This window comes from Lichenostomus cassidix, chromosome 1Aa, assembly GCF_008360975.1.
Source record: "Lichenostomus cassidix isolate B80296 chromosome 1Aa, HeHo_3.0, whole genome shotgun sequence".
Taxonomy (NCBI): domain Eukaryota; kingdom Metazoa; phylum Chordata; class Aves; order Passeriformes; family Meliphagidae; genus Lichenostomus; species Lichenostomus cassidix.
The window spans coordinates 47,318,568-47,332,948 of NC_139480.1; the positions used below are offsets into that span (position 1 = coordinate 47,318,568).

Consider the following 14,381-nt stretch of genomic DNA (forward strand, 5'->3'; position numbering starts at 1 on the left):
ACTCTATTCCCAACCCTGGCCCTGTACAGCTCTGTCAACAAACATCAAGCTTGACTTGAGTCCTCTGCTGTTCATTTGCTGTTCCCTCTTCCTTCCTCCCGTGCCAACCTTTCCAGTCCCCATCCCAACCCCCCCTGCACTTCCCCTTACTCGCAGCGCTGCCATCCCAGGCCATGGCATTCCACATGTGTGTTTTAAGTGTCTTGGTAGGGACAGCCCCTGCCAGCCGTGTGACATGCAGAGACAGGCAGACACTGCCAAACTCAGGACATCTCTGGTCTTCTCCCCTCCTTCCTTCTGCCCAGACGGCCCTGACACTTTTGACCTTGCTCAGGAACATCCAGAAAACAGCTGACACACCAGCTAGACACAAGCATGTAGTCTTCAGGAAAGCTGCACCTCTTTCTGCTCCAGGGTCTTTAGCTTCCCTCCCCATCCCCTCTAGGGAAAGGTAAAACAACAGCTTCTCAACAGGACACAAAAGCACATTGTTAAGAAAGTGTGAGAGCTTGGGAGAGGGAGGAAACAGCCTGGAGAAGAGGAATATTCAAGTACTTGGAGAAATGAAGGAGAGACAGAAAGGGTAAAGAGCAGCGAAAGAGAGATAGGGAAAGAAAGGAAGGAAGAGAGCTATGGAGGGCTTAAAGGAAATTATAGAAAAGCACAGGAGTGGAGGACACAGGACAGTAAGAGGGCAGAAAAACAGCACTGAGACTGCTGCAGTAGCAAATGCACCCATTTCAATGAGGAGGGTGTGGAAGAGGTATCTCTTGTGCCCCTAAAATCAGGGGAGACACCCTGGCCCAGTGCTTCTCAATCCATAGCTCTTTGCAGTCCTCCAAGATCCTCGAGGCCCTATGGCAAGTGGAGCTGTCCCTGGGGGAGGTCCCAGCAGGGACCCCCTGTGGCATTGTCTTCCCTGTGCTCCCACAGCAGAGGGGCCATGTTGTGGGGGGAAGGTTAGCCAGGACCTGCTCAGTGCTGGTGGAGAGAGACTGCTGCAATGAGGGATTGCAGCAGTGGGATGGGGTGACCCCATGAGGTGGGGTGACCCCAGGACAGCTTGGTCTGATCTGCACACAGTCAAATGCCTGTGACACAAGCATGGCTTTGGACCTTATTGCTGGGCAGGGCAAATGCACCCTCTGCATCAGGAACATGTTCTTTTCCTATGGATTTTGGTTCTTTTGGAAAATATATCTATTTTTCCAAGTAATTCAGTGCTTCTCAAACAGATGCCACAGCCCAAGAACTAATTCTATCTCCTCCCACCAGTCACTTGCTCTGAACCACAAAACGTGTTAGTCTTCTCTCATCTATCCCATTCCAAGGTGCCATTTCCCCTTGGGAAGCCACAGCAAAAAAAGGGGATAAAATGTCAGGCCACCATGCCCTCAGACCAACCAGCTGCCTTTACATGGAAGATCCAAGAGAAATCTCTGCTGACATCTCTTGAAACATGCATCCATTGACTCCACCACCTCTCCTGGAGTCTCTCCTTGCCATGTCTCCAAGTGATAAAAACAGGACCACAGCATGCCCCACACCTCCCCCCTCCAAAATCCATGCCCCTAGAAATCCTTCCCCACCCAACACCCCCCAGGCAAGATACACAGAAACGAGAGAAAGGAAGGTGACGGACAGTCCACTGTGCAAAAAACAAACCGAGAATGGGGACACTCTGGGAAGGATGGGGGAGATGCCCTTGTCCCTCTCCGGCACACAGGGAGGCACATGCACGCCCGCACACACTCACACTTGCATCCTCTCACTCCCACGGAGGATGTGCCACATGCTTCAGAGACAGGCCCGTGGTAGAATCAAGGGTAGCAGGGGTGGGTTGTCTATCCAGAGCCACTGGGTGACCGTGGAGGGGAAGGTCTTTCACAGGTTACTTTCGTGGTTTTCTTCTGTCTCAACAGTCATGGGGGGCAGCCCTCCGTTGTCATTCAGCCGCTTGGCCCTGTAGGTCTCATAGTGGATGTTGTGGGTCACTTCTTTTAGGTCCTGAAGGTGGGTCCTGCAGGGGACAAAGTGGGGTGGGAAAGAGGGTATGATAGCCAATATCAGTACAGTCAGTATTATTCTTCTGATGATAATTTTATTCCCTGAAATAAATGGAAGATTTTTTCAGTCAGTCTAGCTAGTTATCGTACCCCTCCTTCTGCATGGATAGCACGGGTGCCATCACATGCAGCTGAGAGCTGGGGTATCAGCATTTGAGAGCACATAGGCAGGATGTAGGATATGGGCTGAAATTCCTGGCTGTGCTTGCCAGTGCCCTGCCCCTCTTCCTCCTGTGCCACCAGCACAGCCCCTGGCTGTCCTGGTGTGTCAGAGCAGTGGTGAGACAAGGTAGCATCAGGAGGGTGTATCAGGTTCACTGCAGACCATAAGCTGCAGAACACTGCTGTGAGCATCATCCCTAACCTCCACAGAAAGCCTGTGGGCTTGGATTGCTATATGCTTTGTGAAGATCTTTTGGGTAGGATGTTTTTACTGAAAGATTTTGCAAAGTACCTCTGCTGCAGAAGGTATTACAGAACAAAAACAGGGAAGTAGGGTGATGTCAGAGCATTGTACCTGGCTAAATGTCTCACTTCACAAGTGAAATGAGCTACAGGGCTCTGGTTTTGAACTGTGTTTCTGTTATTTTCTTGGGTTTTGTGTTGTTTTTATAGGGAACAGAGGTGACCCTGGATCTACAGCTCTTCTACAGAATTTGTGCTGAGGCAACTTCATGAAACAGAGTAGAAATAAGACAGGATAATGAAAGCTAATGAAATATGGAGCTTATCACTTACAGCTCATATATTCCAGCACATCCTTCAACCTGGAAGGACACACGATCTAGGATGTGGTAGTGACCTCTTTATCACTGACCTATTGTCAGCAGCAAATAGAAGTTTTTGCAACCTTAATGGGATTTTTTTTAAACTCCCTTGAGTTTTTGGAACATTAAGCGGGGTGGCAGAATCCTGCTTTTTTCCAGGCATTCAGCTCATACATGAAAACTAGCACCTACTTGACATAGTGGTCTTATCACTAAGAGAGGCACTAGTGTATCTACCTTTTAACTCAATCCAACCCTATACCACATAAGCTTCCACTGCCTGAAAGTTACTTTATTTTCCTTTTAATAAAGGCTATTTCACTTTGAGTGGATCTCAGGAAGACTCCCAGCTCTCTCATCGAGAGCAAGCTGGTGAATGACCATGACCTTACCTGATGACAAAATCTCGAAGTAGGGCAAATTCACAGTGATTGAGGTTTTCCACTGAAAAGAAAGCAAGCAATTGTTATATTTGCTTTTTTCAACAGCCCCTTTGTGGTTACAGAGCATGGGAAAGCCACTGCCATGGGGGCAGGTCCCAAGTGGGTAGAGCTTGCTTACTTCAGAAAGGACAGACAGTTGTCTGAATGCCACGCTGTCAAGCATTGGGGACACACACTAAGAGGTACTGAGCAGTCACACATGAATTTTCATTTGAAAACCAAGGCAACCTCAGGAGCTTAGCGTCACACTCCGTGGTGTTCAGAGTGGCTCCAGCTTCTGCCAGGTGGTGATAGTGGCACCATAATGACCATGGCAGTTCCCTCCTGGCACAGCTATTTGAGAATTCTCCTTTTGCTTGGTTTCAAACAGTCTGTCACAAATGGGATGGGAAGGTATCCATGGGACATGTTGTCTGCACCCTTGTCTATTACTGTGATCTGCAGACATACTTTCAGCTCCCATAAGCAAGAGTTTTTTTACCTTCAATGATTCCCCAAGGTGTTTTCCTGCCCAGGACTCTTTTGCCATTCACTTGGTACTCCTTGTCACTGCCCACTACTGCAAAGGGCATGCTTTCCTGCTGGGGAGAGACATGTGGAAAGATCCATTGAACCCATTCCAGAGAGCAGCACCACCACTGTTCCCCATCCACCTTTCCTCCTATCAGCTCAACAAACACAAGGCCTTCTCCAAGGGAAGGGATTCTCCAGAGCAAAACTTCACTGGCTGTCCTCTTCACCCATCAGTGCTATCCCTAGCATTCTGGACCCTTGCTTTCCAGGTGTCCTTGCACCCCAACAAGCTTAGGGGTAGCCTGCAGCAGTGCCAAGGGCTCTGGAGCTGGGGCAGAGCTTTTCTGCACCTATCTCCAGCATTTCTGAGGAGGCAGATGACCAGAGAAGTACCTTAGCATAACCAACAGAGGGTCTATCAGCCCTGAGCCACTCATATAGATAGTTTGAGGTGAGTCCTTCTCACCAGATTTGTAGTTCTTCACAATAGAAAGAGAGGACTCAAATAATTCTCCTCCATAAGACACATGAAGATTCAACAAGTTTAGTGCTGAAACTGTACTGAGGAAAGCCAGAAATGGAGTACAGGTGCAGCTTTCCTGGGAAGTAGGACAGTAGGTGAGGCTACTGGGGACCCAGATATCTCCAAGCACAGGGAGAAACTATCTGTTTCCAGAGCACAGAGTGCAGGGGACTCTGCTATCCATAGGGTTGTGCAGATGTTCAGAAGTTTACTCTGCTTAATAGATATCCCTGGGCCTGGAAAGAGACTGCAATTACCACAGGAATGGAGATTAAAAAGCAGTTTATTTCTTATGTGTGAGGGCGATGATGCTGAAGTACAGAACAGAATGTGGTGACCTCCTCATCCCCCCTTCCCCTCCCACAATAAAATGTTTCCTACCCTGATTTTGTCGTTCTCTGTTTTATCCTCCAAGTCCTCATCAAATTCTTTCTGGGGATAAAACTCGATCCCATTTACTTCTAGTTCCTTGCGCACCTAAGCAGAGAGACATTTTGGAGCACAAAGCAGCACAAACCTGAAAGGAAGGCAGTTGGCACGGCCAAGCAAACACATCTGGGACATCCTTCCAGTAGGCAGAAGCTGGAGGGATTGTCCCAAGGAAGTGCACAGTAAAGTGAGGACACAGGGCAGCAATGATGAGTCTGTCTTCCCAGCCTCCATTACTTGTCTGGCTCTCCAGTCCCCATGACAGAACATATCACAAGATGTCACAGGGACACACACATTTCTTCCTTCTCTAACAGATGCCCTAAGAGATATAAACATCTGCATCTTTGGACTTACCCACCAACCCAGCGTTGGACTCTGTGCTTGCCCTGGGGACTGCACTGCAATCCCAGGAAGAAGGATACCACTCATTTCTCCTGCCTCCATGCCAGGGCAGGGAAGGATCTCATGTAGAAGAGGAGATACTCACTCTTTGTTTGAATTCAGTCTTCTCCTCCAAAGTCATGGTGTCAGCCTTAGCAATAACTGGGATGATGTTCACTACTTTGCTGAGATGTTTCATGAACTCCAGGTCCAAAGGCCGCAAGCTGCAGCCCAAGAAGGAACAAGATGGAAGGGGTCACTTTTTACCCTCCTTGCCTTTCATCCTAGTGACTGTCCCAGCATCAGGGCACCAGTGAACCCTCCCCTGTACATACCCTGCTTGCTGCCACCATCTCCTTCCCATCCATCCTGCCTTCTCCCAAAAAAACCACAGTGGCATTTCTCCCACTCCTGTAATCCTAGACCCTTTCAAGCCCCACAGCACCCAAAGTTAAGCTAAACCGTGGCCAGCCCTGCTGGCAGGATCCCTGGACCCACGTCTGAGATGCAGCAGTGTATGGTATCTATCTGGCACAGAGGCACCAAGGGCTGGAGGAAGGATGAGGGACTGTGTACATACGAGTGGCCTGTAGGGGAGATGAAGTAGAGGCAGCAGTGCACACGTGTGTCTGGAATTCGTTTCTTCCTTGCAATATTCACCTCCTCTTTCAAAAATTTTTCATATTGCTCGTTGATGTATTTCTCAATAGGCTCCCAGCTGTTAAAGTGGGGGAGAGAGAGATGAATAGACAGGTACAAATCTCCTTGTGTTCCTGCCTTCAGTGTTCCCAGCTCTGACAGCAGTAAAGCAGTCTCAGGCATAAAAAGAAATTCACCTCAAGCATCTTGCCATAAGCGGAGATGTTCTAGTTTCTGTAACTGGGCACAAAAACCAGCACTTACCAGGCAATATGTGCATACCCCCAATCACACACACAGACCCATGGTTTCACAAACTCATGGCCCCATTACCAGCCCCCTGTGTGCAATAGGATCCCAGATGCTTTCAAGAGCCAGGGAGATGAGAATCACTCATATACCATCTTAACTCCAGCCCTTTCTGAGACACAAGGCCTTGACCTTGTAAAACTCACCAGTTCTCATTGTTGATCTGGTCCCCAAATCCTGGTGTGTCAATCACTGTCAGCTTCATTTTGACACCACCTTCTTCAATGACTGGGGGAGAAATGACAAACAATCATACTCCTCCCTGGGACCTGCTCTATCATGAAACATGTCTCTGTGTCCCACAAGGGAACGAGAGAGCTCTGCCCTCATCCCTGCCCAGCACGCATGATCAGACCAGGCTGGGTCATGCCTCAACAGTTATGACCCTCTTTGCATGTCTGATCCCAAATTTTAGTAACATCTACGTGAAAACCACCTCACACCACTCTGCCACAGGAAAATGGATTTGTGCTCAGTCTGTGGCCCAAAGGTAGTATCTACCTTAACATAACTTCTCCCTCCCCTCTAATGCATCATCCGGAATCTGAGATGATGCTCATTACCCTGCACCACTGTAGGAGCTGTGATGATGCTTTGCTATGAGGAACTGTGCTCTACCAGGCTTGGGATGGGACCAAACAATGCAACTTGTATAGATTATTAAATAGAACTGCAGGTGAAAAAGACTTACAGAAAGACTTAATCCACATGTGCAGACTAATCTTAGCCGATGAAATATATACAACTATTTTTCTACCACTCAATTTTGGCTCTGGCATCAGTGGCATTGCTGTTTAAGGAAAGCCTTGTCTGGCTCAGCTAAAACTCTCCTTTAGCTTCCCAAGGAGAAAGGTTCTGCCTGATACCAAAGAACTATTTGTGTAGACTGCTGGGATCTTCTGCAGGACTGCGCTGAAGCATCAGTATTGCTTCCACCCCAGCAGCCCAGCTCTTACCATGCCCAATGGCTTTGATCTCCACTGTCTTGGGGATCTTCTCCTCCCGGTTCCAGCCTGAAGATTTGCGGCTCACCTGGGATTTGAAGAGGGTGTTTACCAATGTTGACTTCCCCAGTCCGCTCTGACCTGAGGATTGCAGAGAGGAAGCTTGTGATATTTGCCACAGCCTGCTGATGACAGCGGGCCCAGGGAACAGAGCCAGGCTGGCAGGGGAAGGGGCTGTAGGTGTCTCCTTGCCTTGTGCAGGCTCTCTTTTCCCAAGTGCTGTCTGCTCCCTCCTGCCCTCCCCATAGGGCTCGCTCTCCCACCTGGCCTCAGGGGACAGTCCCTGCCCATGGTTCCCAGTTCCTCAGCTGGTCCCTGCCTACCTACAACCATGATGTTGAAGTCAAAACCCGTCTTCATGGTTTTCTTGCGCATCTGCTCAATGATGGTGTCGATGCCGATGTAGCCCAGCAAGCTGGCGTTGATGCCTGTGGGTTTCATGGGCACGACTGGCTTTTGTCGCGGCTCTGGGACCAGCTCAGACATGGCTGCTTCGTTTTTGCTCTCCACTGGTCCTGCATGGGGACAAAGATTGAAAAATCATCACTGATGTGTAACAACAACCTCCCTGCTGACCTCTCACAGGGACTGAGGGCAGCTTTGAGCAGCCATGTCGAGGGTTATTGAGGATAAGTGAATGTCAGGATTTTAGCAGTAAGGCTCATCATGGAGGAACATCTACCTGAGTTTCCAGCACACTCTTCTATGTATCACTCCAGACGAGGAGGTGAAGTGGGGTTGACTGAGAATTCAACTTATTGATGGCTATATCCAAACAGCAGGAGCAAGGGCAGCGGGGCTGGCTGGGCTGATAATTGGGTTTCCAAAGCTCCACGTGTGTCTCTTTTTTTTGGGTCTCCCAGTTCTTAACAGGATCACCAGTGTTTTGCCCCTCCAAGTTTACAAAAAAATTTGCAATGGAACAGACTTTAAAATATTATCATATATCAAGTCCTGGTATTGAAACAGAGTTTGGAATGTCCATGAGGACTTGCAAGCTTGGCCCTTGTCAGGGGCAACTGCATTACTGGCTATGCTGCACAGGCCAAGTTCCTCAGAGGAAGACAGGGGTGGAAGTGAAAGCATGGCCATAATTTCTGTGCTTGCCTCCCACACACAGACCAATGGTTTTTGTCATACTCAAGAAACTAATCTTCATGATCAAAAAACTAATTCTCTGCATCTTTCCCTTCTCGTCTCTGCCTCCTCACTTCTTCCATGTAAAACAATCTGGAAAAAGAAAGCCCTGAGGTCTTTCCAGCCTTCCTGACCCTTTTTTGGATGATGGCACACATTGCTTGGGGCAGGCCTCACCCATTTATCTCTGTCTCATTAGTGAGTAGCTCCCACCCGCTGGGAGGAAGAGAGGTTGGGAGAGGACAGGGCATGGAAGAAAAGCTCTAATTGGTGGGGAAGGGAGGCGTGAGGGATGAATCTGGAAAGGAAGATGAAGGGGATAGGAATCAAATACCTTTCATATACAAGCCAGCTGCAAACTAGAGTTTCTCCCACTCTAATTACTTGTCTCCCCCATGCTTTGTCTCATTAGAGGGTTATTTTTCCAGGACAGAGACAGAATGTGTCTTTGCTTGGTAAGTACTTCATTTGTTTTGGATGCCACTTCAGTTCAAGCATCTCACACTAAATTATCCCTTTCCATCATTTTGGCAGAGCTTTTTTCTCCTCTTACCAGAATCCACTGGCAGCAGAAAAGGACATGAGGAGCCAGGCAGGCAACTGCCATTTGGTGGGTGACACATGTCCCTCTTTGCAAGGAAAATAACTCAGAAGTCACTGGACTAGGGACATTGATGGCACCAATCTGTGTCAGCTTAGTCAGGCCAGGCAGAGACAGGCTGGGAAGAGGTCGGAGACTTTGTTCAAGGACAGGGTTAGGCTGCAGCAAGCTCCATGGCTGGGGACCCTGCCTGGCACTCCCACCTCAAAGCTCTGGTGCCAACACAAGGGCTGCTCTACACAGTGAAGACTTTTACATTTTATATAAGCTGTAATATCCCACAATCACGTGCTAAGGAAAGACCTTGTGGAAGGTCCACCCTTGGCAGGGAGAAGGGTGCCTCCACTCAGCTCCTTTTCACTGCTTGGGAAGTATTTCATATTAAGCTGGGAGAAGGATCTTTCCTCTGCATGAGAGGATGGTAGCACAGCCACTCCTTCACAGCACTGTGGGTGACATCTGAAGGCTCTTGTACCACCTCTGTCCCACCTTGCCCACACAGGAAAGGTCAGTGGGAGGATGGCCCCCCCCTCCTGCTCTTCCCCACCGAGTGAGGGCACCCTGGGCTATCATCACCCTCTCCTGAAGCAGTGAGCAGCACCCTGGGGGGCCCAGAGCACAAGATGGACTGTTGGCTTGAGCCAGACTGGCAATCTGGAGCACCTCACGCTGCCGGGCAGCTGCTGGAGGAGGCAGCCTGCCCAGCCAAGTGCTTCTCAGCTGCAATCCTCTCTTACACCCATCACAACTAGTCTGTGCCATTCCTGCTGACAAAGCACCCCCTGAGGCTCCTGTTGTCTTTTTTCAGCTTTATTAAAGCTGGTGCCAGCCAGGAAAGCCCATCTCTCTGGTACAGCACAGGGGGCCAGGCCAGCCAGTTCTCCTGCACCCTGCCCTTCACTTGTCCTCTCCCAGGCTGCCCACACCACCTGTATCCTATGTCTGTGCAGTGTCCTTCATGCTGCTGCAGCATCCTCCACTATGCACTCCACACAGCCCTGCTGGGATCCTACCTAGCCCAAAGAGTGCAAGAAGAGAGACAGGGAATCATGAGGGGATGAGGGACAGGGGGCTGTGGCCCCAGTGAGGCACTCAGCTACTGCAGTAAATAGGGGAAAATAAACCCCAAAGGTGGAAAGGAACAAGCCAAGATGGGAAAAAAGCCCAGCTGAGCAGCTGCATGGGATGGGTGCAGGATCTAGGCCATGTGAGCTGTGACCCTTTTGCTGCCTGGGTAGTAGTTTGTCCTCAGGGAATCTGTTGCCCTCTCCTTTATTTCTTCAACCCTTGTTTTTACATAGGAAGGAGGAAGGAGGAAATCTGCTGGCAGCCTCAAGGCTCACTAGGAGGTTCATAACTCATCCCTCAATTTCACCAAGGAAAGCCTTGCCCAGAGCCAGCAGATGTTGCTAACTGCTGTGGACATCACAATACACGACCATTCCTTTGCAGGCTTCACTGCTGGAGCCAGGAGCCTGCAGTGACTGGGGCAAATATTTCAGGTTCTTGAGAAGGTGTAGAAAACCCTGAGACCAGGAGAAAAGACCTTCAGAAATCTTAAATATATTTCCTGGATTTTATATCAGGACATTCAAGGTGAAGGGTAAGCCACCTCCCTTTCTCCTCTAGGTCACTTGCCTTTTTCTCTGTGTGGGGTTCCTTCCCATACAACCTCAGACAAGGAAGCCCCCATTTTGCAGAAATTTCCCAGGGGCTCATCTTTCTGCAAATGATTTTCTACCTTTTGACTTCCACAGATGAATTCAAGGACCCAGCTGAGGAACAGCCTGCCAGGGAGGTTAAAGAGGTGCAAACCGACGACCAGAGCCGTAAGAGGCACCCTGAGACATGAAACATGCCTGCCTCCTCTCCTGGGAGTGGCTCTGTTTTATGTGCATTAAAGCTAATGCTGCCAGCAAGCCTCCTGAGCATGCTGAATAGCTGGTCAAGGGGTGTCATTATGTGTCCTGGGCACATCCCATAGCCCTTGCAGCTGTCCCCTGTAATGAATGCATGAGAGGGCACTACAGCCAGAACAGCTGATAATGAATAGAGGGGTAGCCAAGGTTAACCACTTACATCCACTGTTTGCAAGGCTCCCTTTTTCCCTGCTGCTTTGTTCTGTGTGCTAAGAGAAGCTCATTTAGGAGGGCTGTAGCTGGTGATACCATCCTGCTGCCCAGATCCGGTAGGAGGTGGCCTGGGCTGGGCTGGACTATTAGGGAATAATATCTGGCTCACAGGAGATGCTCCATGTAACTCTGGACCAAGGAAAGGTGCAGCTTTTGGGGCAGGGACAGGCAGAACCACAAGCACAATGAGTTCCCAGAGAGGTCCCCATGTTCCCAGCTAGCTTCTGCTTCTGACACCCATTGATCCACCCCAAAACCTCTTCCTGGAAGGCAGGCATATGTAGCCAGCAGCAGACACCACTACTGCACCTCACCCTTTGTGCTCTGACGTTCACACAGTCTGGGGACAGAGGTGGCCCTGCAGGTCCATTAGGGGCTCAGGTAGTGAGCCCCTAACATCTACTATGTCCTGATAACCCAGATACAGTCACATCCCCTCCCCCTGCCTTCCCATCCTTTGTCTGAGTGGCAAGAGGGAGGGAGGCTTGCAAACAGTGCACACCACAACCCAGCTTCCAGCAAGGAAAAGCTATTTAACCCCCACATAACACATAGATGGCCTCACTGCAGCTCTCCTCCTGTGTAGCACAAGGTTGTCCCTCTGCAGCTGGAGGCAGTGATCCTCACATGCATGTCACCCCAGCCCCTTCCACCCCTGTGGCCCTCGGCCCACAGTCCCACTCCCTGGAGACATAGAACAGTGAGGAGGGAGGGGTTCAAAGCCTGAAGGTGGCTGGCAGAAGCAGGCCCTCAAAGGATGATGCCAGCTTCTTAGGAAAGAAAGCAAGCAGCTGCTTCAGTAGCACAGCCTCCCTGGAGCTCGCAGGCATCAGATCTGCTCCTTGCTTCAGATCTGCAGAGGTGCTGGACAGAGCATCTCTCGACTGAAAAAATATCTTTCCCTCCTCAGTGCCCATGGTGACCCCAGGGCATTTCTTTCAGCTCTACAGGGTAATGGCTGAGCCCTGCCGGATGCATTGCCTGACCTCAGGGTACAGAACAGAACCGTTGCTCTTACCACATCTTTTTTGCCTGGTTTGAAGATCATCCCAATCCTCTTGGCTGCCACAGCCTTCCCAGCAACAACCTTTCTTCCCCTCAGCACTCTGCAAAGGGCTTGGGCAAGAGCCCGGCTGCAGTGAAATCTAGGGCAGCATGTGCTGAAGCCTCTCTGGAGATGCAGAAGCTGGAGGTGAAGGAGCTGGGCACATCCCCAATCCAGCCACCACAGCCCCAGCCATGCCCTTGGTGATGCTCTCCAGCCGTGCAACCCTTGTCCCATGTCCAAGCTCAGCATCTGGGTGGCACAGCTGTATCACAACGCGAGAGGATGCTGAGCATCCCTGGGCCAGGGTACCCACACCACCACAGCTGCCTGTGCCCCTGCCTGCATGCCTGCTGGCTGCTGTGCAGATGCCCAGGGATCAGCACAGGACATCCCCAGTGCCTGTCATTGGCAGGGGACAAGCCAGAATGCCGAGGAGTTTGCGGGCACTCCCCAGTCCTGGGCCAGCTGGGATTATCCCTTTATTTCAGAGCAGCGCCTGGCACTAACTATTCCCCATCAGCACCACAACCAGCCCTGCTCCTTCTCCTTCATACGAGACTGCTGCCACCAAAAGGAAATAAACAGAGGAAAAACAAAGCCAAGACCGATTTCCCCCACTGCCCTCCGGGATTATCCCTGCCCCACGCCTCGAGCTGGGCAGCGTGGGGACACGGAGGAGGATGCCTGCGCAAAAAGCCCCAGCGGTGTCCCTCTGGCGTTGCCCAGCCCTGTCAAGCCCGGAGCATCCTACCTTTGAACATGAAGCTTCCTTTGTCTCCGAATCCTCTCCCAAGGGGGTGGGTCTCCCCCCACTTTTCTAGCCTGATGCTGATGAAGCAGCACGGTGGGCTACAAGGCTCCACTTGCTTTTACCTTTGTCTTTCTTCCCTGTGTCCTCTTCTCCCCCCTCTCTCCTTCCCTTCCTTCTCCAGTGGCTATTTCAGCAGAGCGGGGATGCTGGTGCTGCTCCTGCTGCCATCGTCATGTGACCTGAATATTAAACATCTCCGCAAAATCTCCCCCCGCGCACCCTCCCCCTGCTCCATCCCAGGCCCCCGACTCCATCCCAGGCCCCCGCCAGCCTTCCTGCCTTCTGGGGGGGCATGGCCTCGGGGCTGGAGGGGCCGATGCCGATGGGGCCCCACATGTCCTGGGGTGGGGGGGGCCCATTGCACACCCACACCCCCCAGGCCTTTTCTCGCCCTTTTCCCTCCCAATTCCCCAGTGTTTTCAGCATCTCTGCTTGTTTAGGGAGGGGCATATTTAACCCGTCACAGCTTAGTGCCGGCGGGGCTGAGAAAGGGCGTTCTTTGCCCCTGGGTATTTCCTGGGATCCGGGATTGCAAGATCGCCTCCCGCTTTCCCAGAGGGAGGAAATTGAGAATTATTTGGTTCATCAAAAGCTATTTGCCCTTCAGCTTTGCCTGTGGAGGTGTGAGAAGCCTTTTCTCCTCCAACACCGTGATTTCTGGCTGTCAGCCCAAGGCACAGAGGCAGAGCCAGCGCTGTCTCCTCTGCATGGGTGTGTGTGCACAAACCTGAGTGCGTACAAACATGTGTGCATGTATGTGCATGTGTGTGCATGCGTGTGGTGAGCAGGGAGAGGTCCTTCCACTTGGACCATGTTGGGGTACACAGGTCACATCGTCGTGTGCCCCTCCATGTGCCTTGTGGAAGTCCCCATGCCTGGAGAGTTGCGCGGATGCTTCTGGCTGCTTGCATCTTTGGAAGGGGATGCCAGTTCCCTGCTTTGCATTTCATTCTCCTACATTTGTGAGCCCTGGCCCCAACAGGCACTGTGTCCCTTTCATGCTGTTCCGGGGCACCAACATCTGGGAATGCTCTGACCCTCCCGTCAGTGGGATGACAGGAGCACCATGTGTCTCTCCATCACGAGACAGCCCCCTGGGTGGGGCCAGGCTGTGGGATGCCTGGCAGACTTGGCGAGGGTTTGGGGTGCCTCTTTTTGCAGTGCTCTGGGGCAAAAAGAAAACTGCGCCCACTGCAGGTTATGGGAACATTTAGAAAGAATTGCCAGCAGTTACCCAGGCTAGGCTGAGCAGTGGACAGGCTGGCTTTCTCCAGACATATGGACAGACACACAGACAGGCATCCCAGCACCCACAACATCTCCTGACATGGTGACCACAGTCGCCTGTTTCCCTGCTGGATGCCAGGCTCACAAAAACACAGGCTCTCCTCCCACCAGCTGGTTACCCACCCATGATTCTGGTGTGGGTGAAGGGGAAATCACTCCCAGGAGAGGAATTCCCCATCCTACCTCTCCTGAAGGGCTCTGCCCCATGCTGGTCTCCATGTTACAGCCAAGGGATGCCTGGGTGCTTCCCTCCCTCCTGCCCAGCCCAGCCCAGCCCAGCCCAGCCCG

General features: G+C 51.2%; 1 protein-coding gene across 5 annotated transcripts; it reads right to left on the bottom strand.

The window, feature by feature from the left end:
• Positions 1–1,629: 1,629 nt before the first annotated feature.
• SEPTIN3 (septin 3) lies at positions 1,630–13,022 on the bottom strand. 5 transcript variants are annotated; one of them, XM_085048294.1, is made up of 10 exons: positions 12,869–13,022; positions 7,401–7,592; positions 7,030–7,158; positions 6,220–6,301; positions 5,706–5,843; positions 5,232–5,349; positions 4,694–4,789; positions 3,758–3,857; positions 3,226–3,277; positions 1,630–2,020 (listed from the first exon to the last, which is right to left on the bottom strand). In XM_085048294.1, exons 2-10 carry the CDS (start codon positions 7,561–7,563, stop codon positions 1,885–1,887), a joined length of 1,014 nt encoding a protein of 337 aa, XP_084904420.1. In that variant the 5' UTR covers positions 7,564–7,592; positions 12,869–13,022; the 3' UTR covers positions 1,630–1,884. The 5 variants fall into 5 exon arrangements, with proteins under 5 accessions (XP_084904420.1, XP_084904413.1, XP_084904407.1 ...); XM_085048287.1 differs by having other exon boundaries at positions 3,758–3,854; positions 12,747–12,977; XM_085048281.1 differs by having other exon boundaries at positions 12,747–12,976.
• Between the last annotated feature and the right edge of the window lie 1,359 nt (positions 13,023–14,381).